General features: G+C 48.9%; 1 protein-coding gene across 1 annotated transcript in view; it reads left to right on the top strand.

Moving 5' to 3' along the window:
• Positions 1–6,936, top strand: part of ATXN3 (ataxin 3) — a 41,460-nt gene extending 34,524 nt beyond the window's left edge. The window contains exons 8-11 of the mRNA XM_040333838.1: positions 2,457–2,626; positions 2,964–3,093; positions 4,618–4,694; positions 6,140–6,936. Of these exons, the coding sequence (XP_040189772.1) occupies positions 2,457–2,626; positions 2,964–3,093; positions 4,618–4,694; positions 6,140–6,231 (469 nt within the window). The 3' untranslated portion in view covers positions 6,232–6,936. The remainder of the gene's footprint in view (positions 1–2,456; positions 2,627–2,963; positions 3,094–4,617; positions 4,695–6,139) is intronic.
• Positions 6,937–15,428: the final 8,492 nt, after the last annotated feature.

The following is a 15,428-nucleotide window of genomic DNA, read 5'->3' as shown; positions in this document are numbered from 1 at the left end:
TGAATGGGAGAGAGGAAAGATCCCTGGTGCCGCACATCCATGAAGTCCTATGGTGGTAATAAGAGACCACCTTCACCTGGCTGTGTTCACCACGCGTTTTGCTCTTTTGTCATGGGGAACTCGTAAACTTCATAAATCTTCACTGCTTTTTCTAAAGAAAGCACCAAAGTCTTTTTTGGTGAGCTAAGGTGGGCAGGAGCTGAGTGGGTGCAGCAGGAGCCGAGGAACAGATTGCTGCATAATGATTAGCATTGCAGCAGAAAAACACTCCTGCCTTTGTTAACCAGGAAAGCACCCATCTGTCCACCCCCTGATGCTGGTTTCAATATGGAACCAAAGTCATGGCTTGAGGATAAGCTCTACCCAAGAGTCTAGGCTTGTCCACTTCAGCCCCGGACACTTTGGGTGGTCAAAGACCAGGCCACTTTTTGCGATTCGGCAGAGCGAGAGAAATAATTCTAGCCCTAGACCTCCTCTGTAACTCAAAACATGCAACCTGTAGAATTTTTTAAACGTCGCCTATGGAGATTTTAAAGGGTAAAAGTTTGTCGCCATTCCACGAGCGGACGCAATTTTGAAGCGTGACATGTTGGGTATCAATTTACTCGGCGTAACATTATCTTTCATAGTATAAAAAAATTGGGTAACTTTACTGTTGTCTTGTTTTTTTATTAAAAAAAAGTGTATTTTTTTTCCCAAAAAAGTGTGCTTGTAAGACCGCTGCGCAAATACGGTGTACGTATTGCAACGCCCGCCATTTTATTCTCTAGGGTGTTGGAATAAAAAAAAATAAAAAAAAAACATATATATATATATGTGTGTGTGTGTGTGTGTGTGTGTGTGTGTGTGTGTTTGGGGGTTCGGGGGTTCTAATTAGAGGGAAGGAGATGGCAGTGAAAACACTGGGGAAGCTCCATTAGAATTGCTGGTTTACTTGTCATGCCAACGGCCACCACAAGATGGCGCCAGATCACAGAAGGAAGCTTAGGCCTGCAGAAGGCCGCAAAGCCGTGGGCTCAATTACAAACCGCGCAGCGGGGGTGGTGGGGGCGCACAGACGCAGGTAATTGAGGCAGCGGCTTTGCGGCCTTCTGCAGGCCTAGGCTTCCTTTCCCGGGCGCCAGGTCGCTAATTCTAGTCGCAATTGCGACCGGGGCGCCCGTATTTTGTCGAACCCTGGTTTAATGACTCTTTAACTTTTTAAAGAGTTAAAATTTCTAGCGCTTCTTAATTTTTTTGGACACAAAACTATAAAATTGGGCTTTCTTCCTGTGCAGATGGGTACAGCCCACAAGGAGGGGAGCATTCTATTCTGCTGTTTTGGCTTCGTGTCCAGCCTGCTAGGGGTGCCCAATCGGTTCTGTTCTGGAATGGTGGGTTGGCACACTCAGATCTCTGTTTGCCGACACACCATCCCAGAGCATCAGTGTTGTGAATGAAGCGGGCGGTAGAGGAAGCAATCGGCTGCGGAGCAGAGCGGCATAAGACAATGCTTCCAGTATAGAGCCGACTCCTGTCACAGGGGGAGTGATGCCAAATGCATCCCCCTGGGATAGCAACAGCCAGCAATACCTTAATGGAAGACTTATTTAGACCCCTTTCACACACAGGCATTTTTCAGGCACTTCAGTGTTAAAAATAGCGCTGTAAAGCGCCAGAAAAATGCTGCCTCATCTGCAGTCCCAGTGTAAAAGCCAAAGTGCTTTCACACTGGGGCGGAGCGCTTGCAGGATGTTAGAAAAAGTCCCGCAAGCAGCATTTATTGGACGGTTTGCGAGCGCTGTATACACCGCTCCTCCACCGCCCCTGCCTTTTGGAAGGCATGGGCAGCGCTGCCAAAGCGATATGGCATCAGCGCTTTTTGGGCAACATTAACCCTTTCCTCGGCCGCTAGCAGGGGTTAAAAGCGCCACGCTAGTGGCCGAATAAAACTAGCGACACTTTACCGATAATGCCACCACACCCCCCAGTGTGAAAGTAGCCTCAGTGTTGCTGCTGTTGTCCGTGCCAGTTAGTGTCAGATTGCTCCACGGCACTATTGCAAAGCGCTTCGGCAGCGGCACTACACATCGCTTTTAACCCCTTCTAAAAAAAAAACCAGAAGGGGATCCATCTCCTTTCGTCGGATCGGAAGGCCCATAGAGTAGAGCGGACTGTGTCCATTCTGCATATGCGGAGTGGACATGTACATGTCAACCGCCCGCTCCACTCATTGTGGCCCAAGTCGCTTAAGTGGCACTCTCTCTTCAAAAGGTTGGGCTCCCCTGTGCTAGGAGGGGGCTTATCCTGTGAGAGCTGCAGTGGACCCAGAGAAAAGGATTTTTATGATGAATACAAACAAATTGTATTTTTCAAAATAATTTTTGTGTACAGGAATCGTCTCATGTACTGTAAGCAGGGGTCTAGTCCTTATTCTCAGTCTACTTTTTAATATTGAGTCTTATTCTGTGACGCAGAGTTGAAAAAAGCGAGGAAGAGCCCAAGTTGTACGAAGGCCCCGAAGGCCCCACCGGGATGGATGAGGATGAAGAGAACCTACAGAAGGCCCTTGCTTTGAGCAGACAACAGATAGACATGGAAGACGAGGAAGCCGATCTCCGCAGGGCCATACTACTCAGCATGCAAGGTACAGCTGACGAGACTTAGAGAGCGCATTGCAGCACGCTACTTACACTTCCAGTATATGAGATCCGGTTATTGTGGAAAGCAATGTCCCCTTCCTGTAGGAGAGGGCAGGGGCCACAAACTGCTGCAGTAAAATCTTACCGTTGGACTCCATGAGGGATGGCTGAACAAGTATTTTCAGAACTTTGTGGCCTCCTTTCAGCAACAAGGCACATTTTTTTTTTTTTTTTTTTATAGTCCATTAATGCTGTAGTTATAGTTGTGCTACTAAATAAATAGATATATTTGTTTGTAGATATCGGTCAGCCCACAAGTCTTCTCACGTAATATTATTTCAGGAGGACTCCGCCAGGATGGGACAGAATTGGCTTCCTCTAGCCAGGCGCAGACGTCGGAGCTGACACAGGCGCAGACGTCGAAGCTGACACAGGAGCAGCTTCGTCAGAGGAGACAGATGTACTTTGAAAAGTAAGACCAGAAAAAAAACATAAGTGTAGTTACTGAAGGTAAAGTTATGTGAATGGATGTGGGTACAGCGTGGCTTTCAAGCCTTAAAATTTAAAGGGGTTGTAAACATTTTATAGGATGCATTAAGGTAAAAAAAAACTGACGGTTACCGCCCCCCCCCCCCCCCCCCCGTTTTACTTACCTGAGCCCTGGAAAGTCCTGCTTTGAGAATGCGCTGGATCTTTTCCCGGGGTTCTCGGCTCTTCATTGGATAGATTGCGGCGCCGCCATTGGCTCCCCCACTGCTGTCAATCAAATCTAATGACACTGCGCCAGGGGGGTGAGTCCTGCACTCAGCTATGGACGCCGAATGCAGGACTTGGGAGCGCGCCTGCAAGGTAACCCCCTTGGGCGAGCCGCCGAGGGACCCCAGAAGACGGCATTCGGGGCCACAATGTGCAAAACGAGCTGCACAGTGGAGGTAAGTATGACATGTGACAAGTGATATTAAAGTTTCCTTTTTTTTTTTTTCTTTTCTTTTTAGATAACATGTCATACTCGGCTGCCCTGTGCAATGATGTTTTGCACAGGGCAGCCCTGATCCTCTTCTTCTCGGGTTCCCCACTGGCGCTCCTGCCTCCTCCCCCTTTACCAGTGTAGCCAGCCGCTTGCTATGAGGGCAATGGTGTGTGCTCGCTCCCAAGCCCTGATCTATGCGTCTAAAAGACACATAGGGGGTTGTTTTACTAAAACTAGAGAGTAAATTTGGCGCAGCTCTTCATAAAAAACAATCGGCTTCCAAGTTTTATTGTCGGCTTAATTGAACCAGCTGAAGTTAGTAGCTGATTGGCTACCATGCACAGCTGCACCAGATTGAGTGTTCAAGCTTTCTTAAATCTACCTCTTAGGGCTCTTTCACACGGAGCGGACCGTTTCTGGGTCCGCTCCGTGTGTCTACGTCGGCTCAGCGGGGATCCCCGCTGAGCTGTCGGCGGATAGGGCGGTCCCCGCACACAGTGCAGGGACCGCCCTGTCTCAGCTCCGCTCTGCCCTATGGGGAACCTGATGCAGACGGACCGTCTGTCCGTCTGCATCAGTTCCGCTCCGCCGGACGGAAGAAAAATAGGGTTTTCTTCCGTCCGAAAACCGGATGCGGACGCTAGCGGATGCTCCATCCGCTAATGGACGTGATCCCATAGGGATGTATTACAAGTCCGTTAACGGACTTGTAATACACGGACGAGCGGAGCTGACGTCTGAAAGGGGCCTTAGAGCAGCGTTCCCCGTTCACTCACCACGCTGGGCTTAAGCATCACACTGCCATTGAAATCTCTAGAGGTGTTTGAATGGGGAAGATGTGGCAAATCGTAATGGGTATGTGAGGGTCCCCTCCCTCCAAAGCATTCAGCATGCAGTGCTGGGGGGCAGAAGTGCTGAGACACGGGTCAGTTATTACAGGAGAGACACGCAATTTTTAGTATTGTATAGCCTGTTTGGTTTTCACCTTTTGTAAATGGCCCGTACTGTAACAGTGTTTTATTTTAGGCAGCAACAGTCGAAACCTGAACGACAAGAATGTGCAGAGAACAACGCCACGACCAACTCTGCAAACGCAGACCAAGGTTTGTTTTAATTTTAACCCCTTCCTGACACTTGTACGCATAAAGGTGGCCTCACGGAAGTGGGTCTTTATCCATGAGGCTGCATACAGTGGGGGGGAAATAAGGATTTGATCCCCTGCAGATTTTGTGAATTTTGCCCACTTAAAAAGAAATTAAAGGTCTATAATTTTTATCAAGGGCGTATTCTAAAGGTTTCTTGGCTGTCGCTTGGCAACGCAAAGTTTCGGCTCCCTCCATAAATTTTCTATAGGATTAAAGGGGTTCTAAAGGATAATAAAATAAATAACAAACACGTTATACTTGCCTCCACTGTGCAGCTCGTTTTGCACAGAGTGGCCCTGAACCCAGTCTTCTGGGGTCCCTCGGCAGCTGTCTCGGCTCCTCCCCGCAAGAACTAATCCCCTTCATGGGAGCTCTCTCCCATGGGTATTATTAGTTCTTGCGGGCGCGCTCCCGTGATACAGGCGGCGGCCATAGCCGCTTACTGTATCACTTGGCCCTGCCCCCCGCCGCGTCATTGGATGCGATTTGACAGTAGCGCGAGACAATGGCTGTGCCTCTATCAATCCATCCACTCTAGCCTATCAATGGCCAGACTGAGGGGAGAAGAGGACGTCTGGGGCGAGCGCAGCAGGTGAACGGGCTCAGGTAAGTAAAACAGGGGGACTGGGGGGGCCGTAACTGTCAGATGTTTTTTCACCTTAATGCATAGGATGCATTAAGGTGAAAAAACATGAACCTTCTTGAGCCACTCCTTTGTTGCCTTGGCGGTATTTTTTTTTTAAATTGCGCACACTCATGGAATGGCGCCAAACTTCGTTACTTAAAAATCTCCATAGGCGACGCTTTGAAATTTTTTACAGGTTACCAGTTTAGGGTTGCAGAGGAGGTCTAGTGCTAGAATTATTGCACACGCCCTAATGATGTCCACCCAGAATATGAGATCCCCTTTGTGGACGTCATATGACGGTGTGCGGTATTGAAGTGGTTAATAAACTTACCCGTCCAGGGTGCCCGTGATGTCGGCCGCCCTAACCTGATCTGTCAATCGGATCGGGTCCTGGCACCGCCATTCGAAGTAAAGGAAACAGCCCATTTCCTACTGTGCATTCGTGAGTCTCACAACGCTTTGTGAATGGCCGGCTGTCTTCTGAGACACACAGGTCCCAGAAGAGAGCGCACCCAAATGTCCCAGACTACAAAGAGAGGAGGAGAAGACTACCGCTGAATAGGAAGTGGCAGATTAGGACGATCTGCCTAGCAACAGCCATTTCTGATAAGTGTGTATATATAACAAAAAAATAAATTCAAATTTTTTGCAGCCTTTTTGTCTTTTTGGGGTGGACCTCTGCTTTAAGAAGCAATGCTTCCGAATTACGAATGAGATTTTTTGTGCTACAGAGTATATACTATAAACACTAACGCCAGATTTTCTTTTCCTGCAGATCCTGCAATGAACGATGAAGATGTGCACAGAGCCGCCATGAAAATATCCATCAATACAGGCGGGACAGGACCCAGTCCCCAGGAAAAATGACCCTCGGGCTCCGGCCTGTCTGTTTACACTGACCTGCTTTGTTGCGCAGGTAGTAAGGATGTACATATTCAGTCTATCCTCTGGACGGGCGTCTGCTTGGGATATATTTGAAGCTTTTATGGGTGTCTTTTTAAAGGTGTCTGTGTGGCATTTTACTTTTCACAAGAAGATCATGTTGTCCTGCTTTTTTCCTGATCTCCGGATGTGTGTCTCCGTCATACAGAAATATCTCACAAGTCCCGCTTTTACCTGGCTGAACTTGACACGACCAAACAGAGCAGCTTGCAGCACGGCCATCGCTTCTCTCCAAAAGTCCATTCCGTTTACATTGCTGATTGGTCAGCAGTATATGGGACCCCCGTATTCCAGCTGTCCTATCGGAAACTGTTCTAGGGGGATCTGTCACAAAGCTATGTCCGACTCCAATGCAGTTGGCCTTTCTCAAGCTGCATAGTAGTTTTGGGGCAGCAAAATTGCCTTGGAACTAGTGTATGTGGCCCATGGGCAAGAGGGCGGCTGCTTCCATCAGAGGCTTCAGTGACCGGTGTTTAGATTTGTGGCAGAAAAGTGCATCTGTACCGCAGTTATAAATATAACGATGATGAGGAGTGTAAGAGAGACTCAGGACTTGGTTCTTACATTGAGGGTATTTGTATATTTTTCATAACTGAGCTCTGGGAAGATATAAAAGGCACAAATAATGCAGCTCTGTTTTCATCATTTTTGTATTATTGCTATTTTTTTTTTTTAAATGCAAACGGTGTAAGTACCTGAATCTGACCTGGTACCAGCCTCTTTCAGTCCCCCGTTCAGCAAAGCTCAGAGAGGGAGAAGCAGCAAAAAGAAATACCGTATTTATCGCGGTATAACGCGCTCCCGCGTATACCGCGCACCCCTAAAGTTGCCCCGAATCCTGTGGAAAAAAAGTTTTTTTTGTACTTACAGTTTTGGTGTCTTGCGCGGCGGCCTCGTCGGGTCCGGCGTCCTTCTGCGGCTTCGGGTGTCCTCTTCGTCGGGTCCGGCGTCCTTCTGCGGCTTCGGGTGTCCTCTTCGTCGGGTCCGGCGTCCGTCTGTGGCTTCGGGTGTCCTCTTCGTCGGGTCCGTCTGCGGCTTCGGGTGTCCTCTTCGTCGGGTCTGGCGTCCGTCTGCGGCTTCGGGTGTCCTCTTCGTCGGGTCCGGCGTCCTTCTGCGGCGTCCTCCCCGCTCGTTTCCCGCGCAGAGTTTGAATACTGCGCCAACATATACAGAGCGCAGTACACTCGTGTATTGTCGGCAATGCTCGGCAACTCTCGCGCTGACGTCCTGGACGTGAGCGCGGAAGGAGCCGAGACTGCCCGACTATACCCGAGTGTACGGCGCAGTATTCAAAACTCTGCGCGTGTATCGGCGTATACCGCGCACCCACGATTTTACCCTGATTTATCAGGGCAAAAAAGTGCGCGGTATACGCCGATAAACCCCATTAGGGTTATATCTCACCTTCAGGTGGTGGACACTGGTGTGATCAATTAGACGGGAAGTTTCCTCCCTATATAACCTCTCTCATACCGGGAGCAGTGTCAGTGTCTAAGGTTTCAGATACAGGAAACTGACGTTTTGTTGTGCTGCCAGAAGACCCTAGAAATGGGCAGGCAGCGTTCAAATCGGCTAGTAAAATGATTACACTCTCTCATTGTAATGAGAGCAGTCAAGGCCTATTTGAAGCGGCTGCTCAGATATGGAAAACGTTTGTTGCACTACCAGGAGGCCCCAGGAAAGGGCAGGCAGCGTCTAAACCAGTGGCCCGCGGAGCCCTCTGATGCGGCCCATGACCTCCTCCTTTCCGATGGAATAGAATACTGGTATTAAAGGTCAGTTTATTACTAAAATCACAGTGTATATATGGACATATGTGTTCTGCAATGGTTACTGTGCTGCTTTTAAAGTGATCCACAGATGTAGAGCGGTGCACCTGCGGGGTTACCTTGCACTGAGCCATAGACTTCTGTTATTACCTGCGAGTTTGGTGAGCTTTCTGAAAGTGCACCAAACCTACATAATATAATCGAAGTCTATTGCAAAGTACAAGAAAGCCAAAGGGTACATTGCGTTGCACCCGCGGTGCAGGTAAACCGCAGCAGATTAGTGTGAAAGCAGGCTCATGCCCCTTTCACACAGTCAGTCCGACCCAGTTGGAGTCTACATTTACCTCTAAGGAGTGGTAGATGTAAACCAACTTGTGTCCTACCTCCAATCCGCAAAAAAAAGTTTAGTGGGCTGTGTCTGCTTTGGGAACACACATCTGTCTCCTCACTGCTGACAGGACATGGATCTGTGTGTTTACACACACACAGATCCATGGTCCTGTCGTGATTGCGGGTGCCCGGCGGCCATCGTGGCGGCCGGGCATGCGCACCGGGTCTCGAGCAATGCGGCGGGGGAGCGCGCCGCCCGGGAATGCAAGGACGTCATATGACGTCCACTCTGAGGGAGGGCTCCCGCCGACGTCATTTTACAATGACTCGGTAAGGAAACGTGTTAAAGCCTCCATAGCAGCTTTTAAAAGGCTTTTATTCAGCGCTGCCTTTGCTTTGGAGGAATTGCAGGTATGAGATATCCCAAGATGCACTGGGAAACCAACAAGCGAATCTGGAAGATGTCATCGGCAGTCACTTCCGGTTCATGTTTTTATTTTTTGTGGAGCGTTTAGTGCAGATGTCGCATCTGGTGTGCTGTTTGGAGCAGCAGGAAGGTGAGCGGGGTCCGGCCTGGAGTGGAGCAACTAGCAGGTGACCTATGTGGTATGCAACATGGGAACACTATAGCGAAAGGAGAGAGAGAGAGAGAGAGGACTGAGCAGCAGCGGATCAGCAGAGCTTGGGGGCCATAGTAGAATCTCTAGCAGATGTCACACGTGGTGAGCAGCAAGTGAGTGATATGGCAGGAGGTGAGCGGGACCAGATAGAGGAGAATCAGCAGAGCTGCGGACTACTACTGAGTGTGGGATCAGCAGAGCTGGGAGTTACTACTGAGTGAGGAATTTGCTGCGCCAAGGTACTAATAAGCTGGGGGATCTGCTGAACGAGGGTACCGATGAGCTGGGGGATCTGCTGAACGAGGGTACCGATGAGCTGGGGATCTGCTGAACGAGGGTACCGATGAGCTGGGGGATCTGCTGAACGAGGGTACCGATGAGCTGGGGATCTGCTGAGTGGGGGACTCCTGAGCTGGGGTTCCATTTGGCTCTCTTAAAACGAATTGAAACAACATACACCCAGGGCATTTGCCGAGATGAAAGCATCCAAAAATCATGTTGAAGCTTTAATCTGTATTAAGTTGAAGCAAGTATAAGGCCCCTTTCACATTGAGGCGTTTTTCGTGCGGTACAGCGCTAAAAATAGCGCTGCTATACCGCATGAAAAAACCTGCCCTGTAGTGTTCAATGTGAAAGCCCGAAAGCTTTCACATTGAAGCGGTGTGCTAGCAGGACCGCTCCAAAAGTCCTGCTAGCCGCATCTTTACCGCGGTATAGGAGCGGTGTGTTCACTGCTCCTATACCGCGCCTTCCCATTGAAATCAATGGTAAAGTGCGGTATTAAACCTTTTTCGGCCGCTAGCGGGGGTTAAAACCTCACCGCTATCGCCCGAATATCGCGGTAAATACGACAGTATAGCCGCGCTACAAATAGCGCGGCTATACCGTCACCGCGGCTGCACGCCTCAATGTGAAAGCAGCCTTAATGAGCCCTCAGGGATTATCTCACCAAAAATGTATTTTGTGTTGCAGAGGATGCCTAAAACCTGACTTGTATCATAGAGCAGGAAACCACATTTCTGGGGGGTGTTCCTTACACCAACTGTACAGAACGCTCCCATGTTGCCATATTGCATTTAATTTATAGAAAAGTACAGCAGCTGCAAATTGGGGAAAAAAAAAAACATTTTAACATTAACCCCTTCCTGCCCCACTCCAGTGTCCCTTTAACCACTTCCCTACTGTGCGTCGTCATATGATGTTGAATTTTAGGGGGGATATCTGAATGATTCCTGTAGCTACAGGCATCATTCAGATATCATTATTTTCAGGTGGCGATTCTGTGCACGATAAGAATGATCAATCGGTGGAACTGCCGCTACGACCATTCTTACAGGTGATGGTAGGGGGACATCTCTCCACCCGTTACTATCCGGTGCTTCTCCGGGCTCTCCTGTGCCATCGGGGACCCAGAGAAAGAATCAGCCGATGCCAGATGATGACCATAGAGATTGCCAATCATCTCTATGACCGTCGGGGTCCCGTGCGCAACGTTATGACATCATGCCCGATCTCATGCTTTCCAGCCTGAAGGAGAGGTGTGGAGTCAGGCAGCAGACAAGGGAGGAGTCGGGTACAGGCAGAATAAGGCAGCAGACAAGCGAGTAGTAGAGGCTCTGTGCTGCATAGGTGCGGCATTTAGGCATTCAGAGTTCAAAACTTTTTACTAAATTTCCTTGTATACTGTTACAGCAGTGCTGTTGAGGGTTTTGGAATGGCTGTGGGTACAGTACACTGATCTGGAAAATATTGCAGGCACTGATCAGATTGGGAGCATTTCAGAATCATTTCCAGGAATACTTCACTGCTTCTGAGCATCACTGATACAGAACCACCTGGGATGTGACATAGGTTCCCAGAGGTGTGGAGTCTCAGCGATAGTTGGCCTTCATCAGGGTCCCCCCGTAAAGGGGTGATGGGCTGGAAACCCTGATGCTCCCTGTCTTTTTTTTTTTTTTTTGCTGCAAACGGCCACAGGATTAATCCACATAGAGATTGGAGGAGTCGGGTCCGGGCAGAGGTGGAGTCAGGCAGCAGACAAGGGAGTAGTCAGGTATGGGCAGAGGCAGGGTAAGGCAGTAGACAAGGGAGTAGTCAGGTACGGGCAGGGTAAGGCAGCAGACAAGTGAGTAGTCGGCTCCAGGCAGAGGTGGGGTCAGGTAACGGACAAAGGAGTACAGTAGTCAGGTCTGGGCAGAGGTGGATTCAGGCAGCAGACAAGGGAGTAGTCAGATCCTGGCAGAGGTGGAGTCAGGCAGCAGACAAGGGAGTAGTCAGGTATGGGCAGAGGCAGGGTAAGGCAGTAGACAAGGGAGTAGTCGGGTACGGGTAAGGCAGCAGACAAGTGAGTAGTCGGCTCCAGGCAGAGGTGGGGTCAGGTAACAGACAAAGGAGTACAGTAGTCAGGCCTGGGCAGAGGTGGAGTCAGGCAGCAGACAAGGGAGAAGTCAGGTACGAGCAGAGGCAGGGTAAGGCAGTAGACAAGGGAGTAGTCAGGTATGGGCAGAGGCAGGGTAAGGCAGTAGACAAGGGAGTAGTCGGGTACGGGTAAGGCAGCAGACAAGTGAGTAGTCGGCTCCAGGCAGAGGTGGGGTCAGGTAACGGACAAAGGAGTACAGTAGTCAGGTCTGGGCAGAGGTGGATTCAGGCAGCAGACAAGGGAGTAGTCAGATCCTGGCAGAGGTGGAGTCAGGCAGCAGACAAGGGAGAAGTCAGGTACGAGCAGAGGCAGGGTAAGGCAGTAGACAAGGGAGTAGTCAGGTAGAGGCAGAGTTAGGCAGCAGACAAGTGAGTAGTCAGGTCTGGGCAGAGGTGGATTCAGGCAGCAGACAAAGAAAGTAGCAGATAAAGGAGGAGTCGGGCATCAGACAATGAAGTCGTCAGATCAAGACAGAGGTGGAGTTGCGCAACAGACAAGGGAGTAGTCAGATTTGGGCAGAGGTGGAGTCAGGCAGCAGACAAGGAAGTAGTCAGATTTGGGCAGAGGTGGAGTAAGGCAGCAGACAAGGGAGTAGTCCGATTTGGGCAGAGGTGGAGTCAGGCAGCAGACAAGCGAGTAGACCGATCTTGACAGAGGTGGAGTCGGGAAACAGACAATGGAGTACAGTAGTCCGATTCGGGCAGAGGTGAAGTCAGGCAGCAAACAAGCGAGTAGTCGGGGGTCTGGGCAGCGGTGGAGTCAGGCAGCAGACAAGGGAGTACAGTAGTCAGGTACGGGCAGAGGTGGAGTCAGGCAGCAGACGAGGGAGTAGTCGGAACCAGGCAGAGGTTGAGTCAGGCAGAAGACAAGCGAGTAGCCAGGGCAGAGGTCAAGGCAGCAAGCAGGTAAGAGGGTAGTTGGGTTCAGCCAGAGGTTAAGGCAGGCACTGGGAAAGAACGTAGATCAGTTCAGCCAGGGAGCAAGAAAGAAGTCAAATCTGGGAATTTGGATTGGCAAAGCCAGGTGTACTATAGCAATCTAGCTCTAGGTTAGCTCCTTATGTCAGGATTTTACAAATTTGCTTGGAATCTAGGAGCCAGCTAAAAAATGTAGGAGCCAGAAAACACGCCCCATGCCGCCGAGCTCGTGCGCAGAAGCGAAGGCATACATGAGTAGCGCCCCCGCATATGTAAACGATATTCAAACCACACATGTGAGGTATCGCCACGATTGGTAGAGCGAGAGCAATAATTCTAACCCTAGACCTCCTCTGTAACTCAAAACACGCAACCTGTAGAATTTTTTTAAACGTCGCCTATGGAGGTTTTAAAGGGTAAAAGTTTGTCGTCATTCCACGGGCGGACGCAATTTTGAAGCGTGACATGTTGGGTATCGATTTACTTGGCGTAACATTATCTTGCACAATATAAAAAAAATTTGGCTAACTTTACTGTTGTCTTATTTTTTTTTATTTAAAAAAGTGTATTTTTTTCCCCCAAAAAAAGTGCGCTTGGAAGACCGCTGCGCAAATACGGTGTGATAGAAAGTATTGCGACGACCGCTATTTTATTCTCTAGGGCATGGGTGCTCAACCTGTGGCTCTCCAGCTGTTGCAGAACTACATTGGAAGCCGCTGACAGTTACAAGCATGACTCTCGAAGGCAGAGGCATGATGGGACTTGTAGTTTCGCAACAGCTGGAGAGCCACAGGTTGAGCACCCATGCTCTAGGGTGTTAGAATAAAAAGTATATATAATGTTTGGGGGCTCTAATTAGAGGGAAGGAGAAGGCAGTGAAAAACACATTAGAATTGCTGTTTTACTTGTCATGCCAACGGCCACCACAAGATGGTGCCAGATCACAGAAGGAAGCTTAGGGCTGCATAACCGTGGACTCAATTACAGGCCGGCGCGGGCCCACCTCGATCACGTGGGGGATGTGGGGGGCGCACGGATACACAGGATTTTGTCGAGCCCTGCCTTATGTCCCAGAAATGTGCCCCACCTAGCCTTAATTTACAGTTTAGCGCTCCTTCCCCTCCCAAAATCCAAGGTAATGGTCTTCACCCATCTCATCACATGGGTGATGGTAGTCAGGGCCTAGATATGAAATCGGGCTCATAGTAAATGGTAAAACTAGTTTCAGAGGGGCACACAGGCTGCTTTCTGGCTAACAAAATTAACCTTATGGAGTCGGCTCCCTGAGCAGAACCTTCATTGTCAATTAGTTGACAGGTTTGCTTTAACGTGATCCTGTTGCTATGAAGAATTTATAAAAACAGCCACCCTGTAAAAAAAAAAAAAAAAAAAAAAAAAGAAAGTGAAATTAAAAGGGACATGAAATATGAATAAAGCATATCCCGCTATAGCAGGGTTTTTCAACTCCAGTCCTCAAGGCGCCCCAACAGGTCATGTTTTCAGGCTTTCTATTATTTTGCACAGGTGATTTGATCAGTTTCACTGCCTTGCAATTACCACAGCTGTTTCATCTGAGGGGAATCCTGAAAACATGACCTGTTGGGGCGCCTCGAGGACTGGAGTTCAGAAAAACTGCTCTATAGTGTGTACTTATCTCAATCCGGAGCACCAAGTGTCATTTCTGTTTTCTGCTTCTTTCCTCAGCTATCAGCATGAATCACTTCTGACAAGTTTTCCTGACACCAAGAGTAAAAAGGTGATGGGAGGGAGCTTCAGCACACAGCCTGTGATTGAAAGCCTCACCTGTTGCTGTGTGAAGGGGGGGGGGTGTCCTTTACCTCCCTCCATCTTTAAAAAAGGAAAAGGAAAAAAAAAACGCCCTATACCTTTTTTCAATGCCATCTTCTTTCCGGTCCAGTGAGGTCATGGGAGCTTTCCTCTCTTCCTCTGCAGGTAGCGGCGTGCCTTCCTCCTGAACTAAGTATGTAAATACACGAGTCCCTCTTGGCCCTGGAGTACTGTGACCCCAACCTGGGTGATGACGCCCTGCTGGGGGTGTACCTAGGACTGGTGGAATTAGGCAGGGTTCACACTACTACACTACTTTCATCCTACTTTGCTCTGTGTTCAATGTTTCCCTATGAGAGCGTCTTGTAGCGTCCTACACTAGTCGGTCCGACTTTGAAAATGCTCCCTGTACTACTTTTGGTCCTACATTGATCCTACTTCAGGCCCATTGAATATCATTGAAGTCGGACCAAAGTAGTATCCTGTTCATGAAAGTAGGATGGATGTAGGACCAATGTAGGATAAATGTAGGACCGATGTAGCAGAGCAAAGTAGGATGAAAGTAGTGTAGTAGTGTGAACCCAGCCTAATGCTGTCTGTACTTCATTGGCTGCAGCCTGCAGGGGAGACATTGGGGATCTAACAGACCCTCTGTCAGGATGGAGAGCGGGGGGGGGGGGGGGGCGCTAAACCCGATCACTGACTCTGTCCATTCATATAACTGAAACATCGTAACCTGTGTTTACAATGCTTCAGTTTATGAATGGAGAGGAGCTTCCTGTCAATTCATTTTAGCTGAGGCTGCAGAAAAGGGGACTGGGGAATCTGTGTCCCTAGTCCCTTTCTCTGTCTCGTAGGGGAGATGTCAGAGGTCTATTAAGACCCCTGAGATCTCACCAAAACCCCCCGACAGGGCTAAAGAAAAAAACATTGCAATAAATAAAATAAATGAATTGTAAAAAATAATACAATTTTTAATAAAAAACACACTGACACAATCCACCCCCCCCCCTAAAAAAAAGCAGAAACCGCTGTAAAAAAAATAACAAAAAATATAGTAAAAAAAAAAAATACTGACACATATGTCACTGTCACATGACATTAAAGAAAGTATCAGTAATCAGTATCTGTGAGTACTTGAAAAAAATTTTAAAAAGTATGGGTACTTGTACTGTCTTAACCACTTCCGGACCGCCTCCTGCACATATACGTCGGCAGAATGCACGGCTGGTCACAAGCACGTATATATATATATACGTCCTGTACTTGTACCCAGCCG

This window comes from Rana temporaria, chromosome 13, assembly GCF_905171775.1.
Source record: "Rana temporaria chromosome 13, aRanTem1.1, whole genome shotgun sequence".
Taxonomy (NCBI): Eukaryota; Metazoa; Chordata; class Amphibia; order Anura; family Ranidae; genus Rana; species Rana temporaria.
Note: the sequence above shows the minus strand (reverse complement) of the source record. Positions and strands in the feature narration are given on the sequence as shown.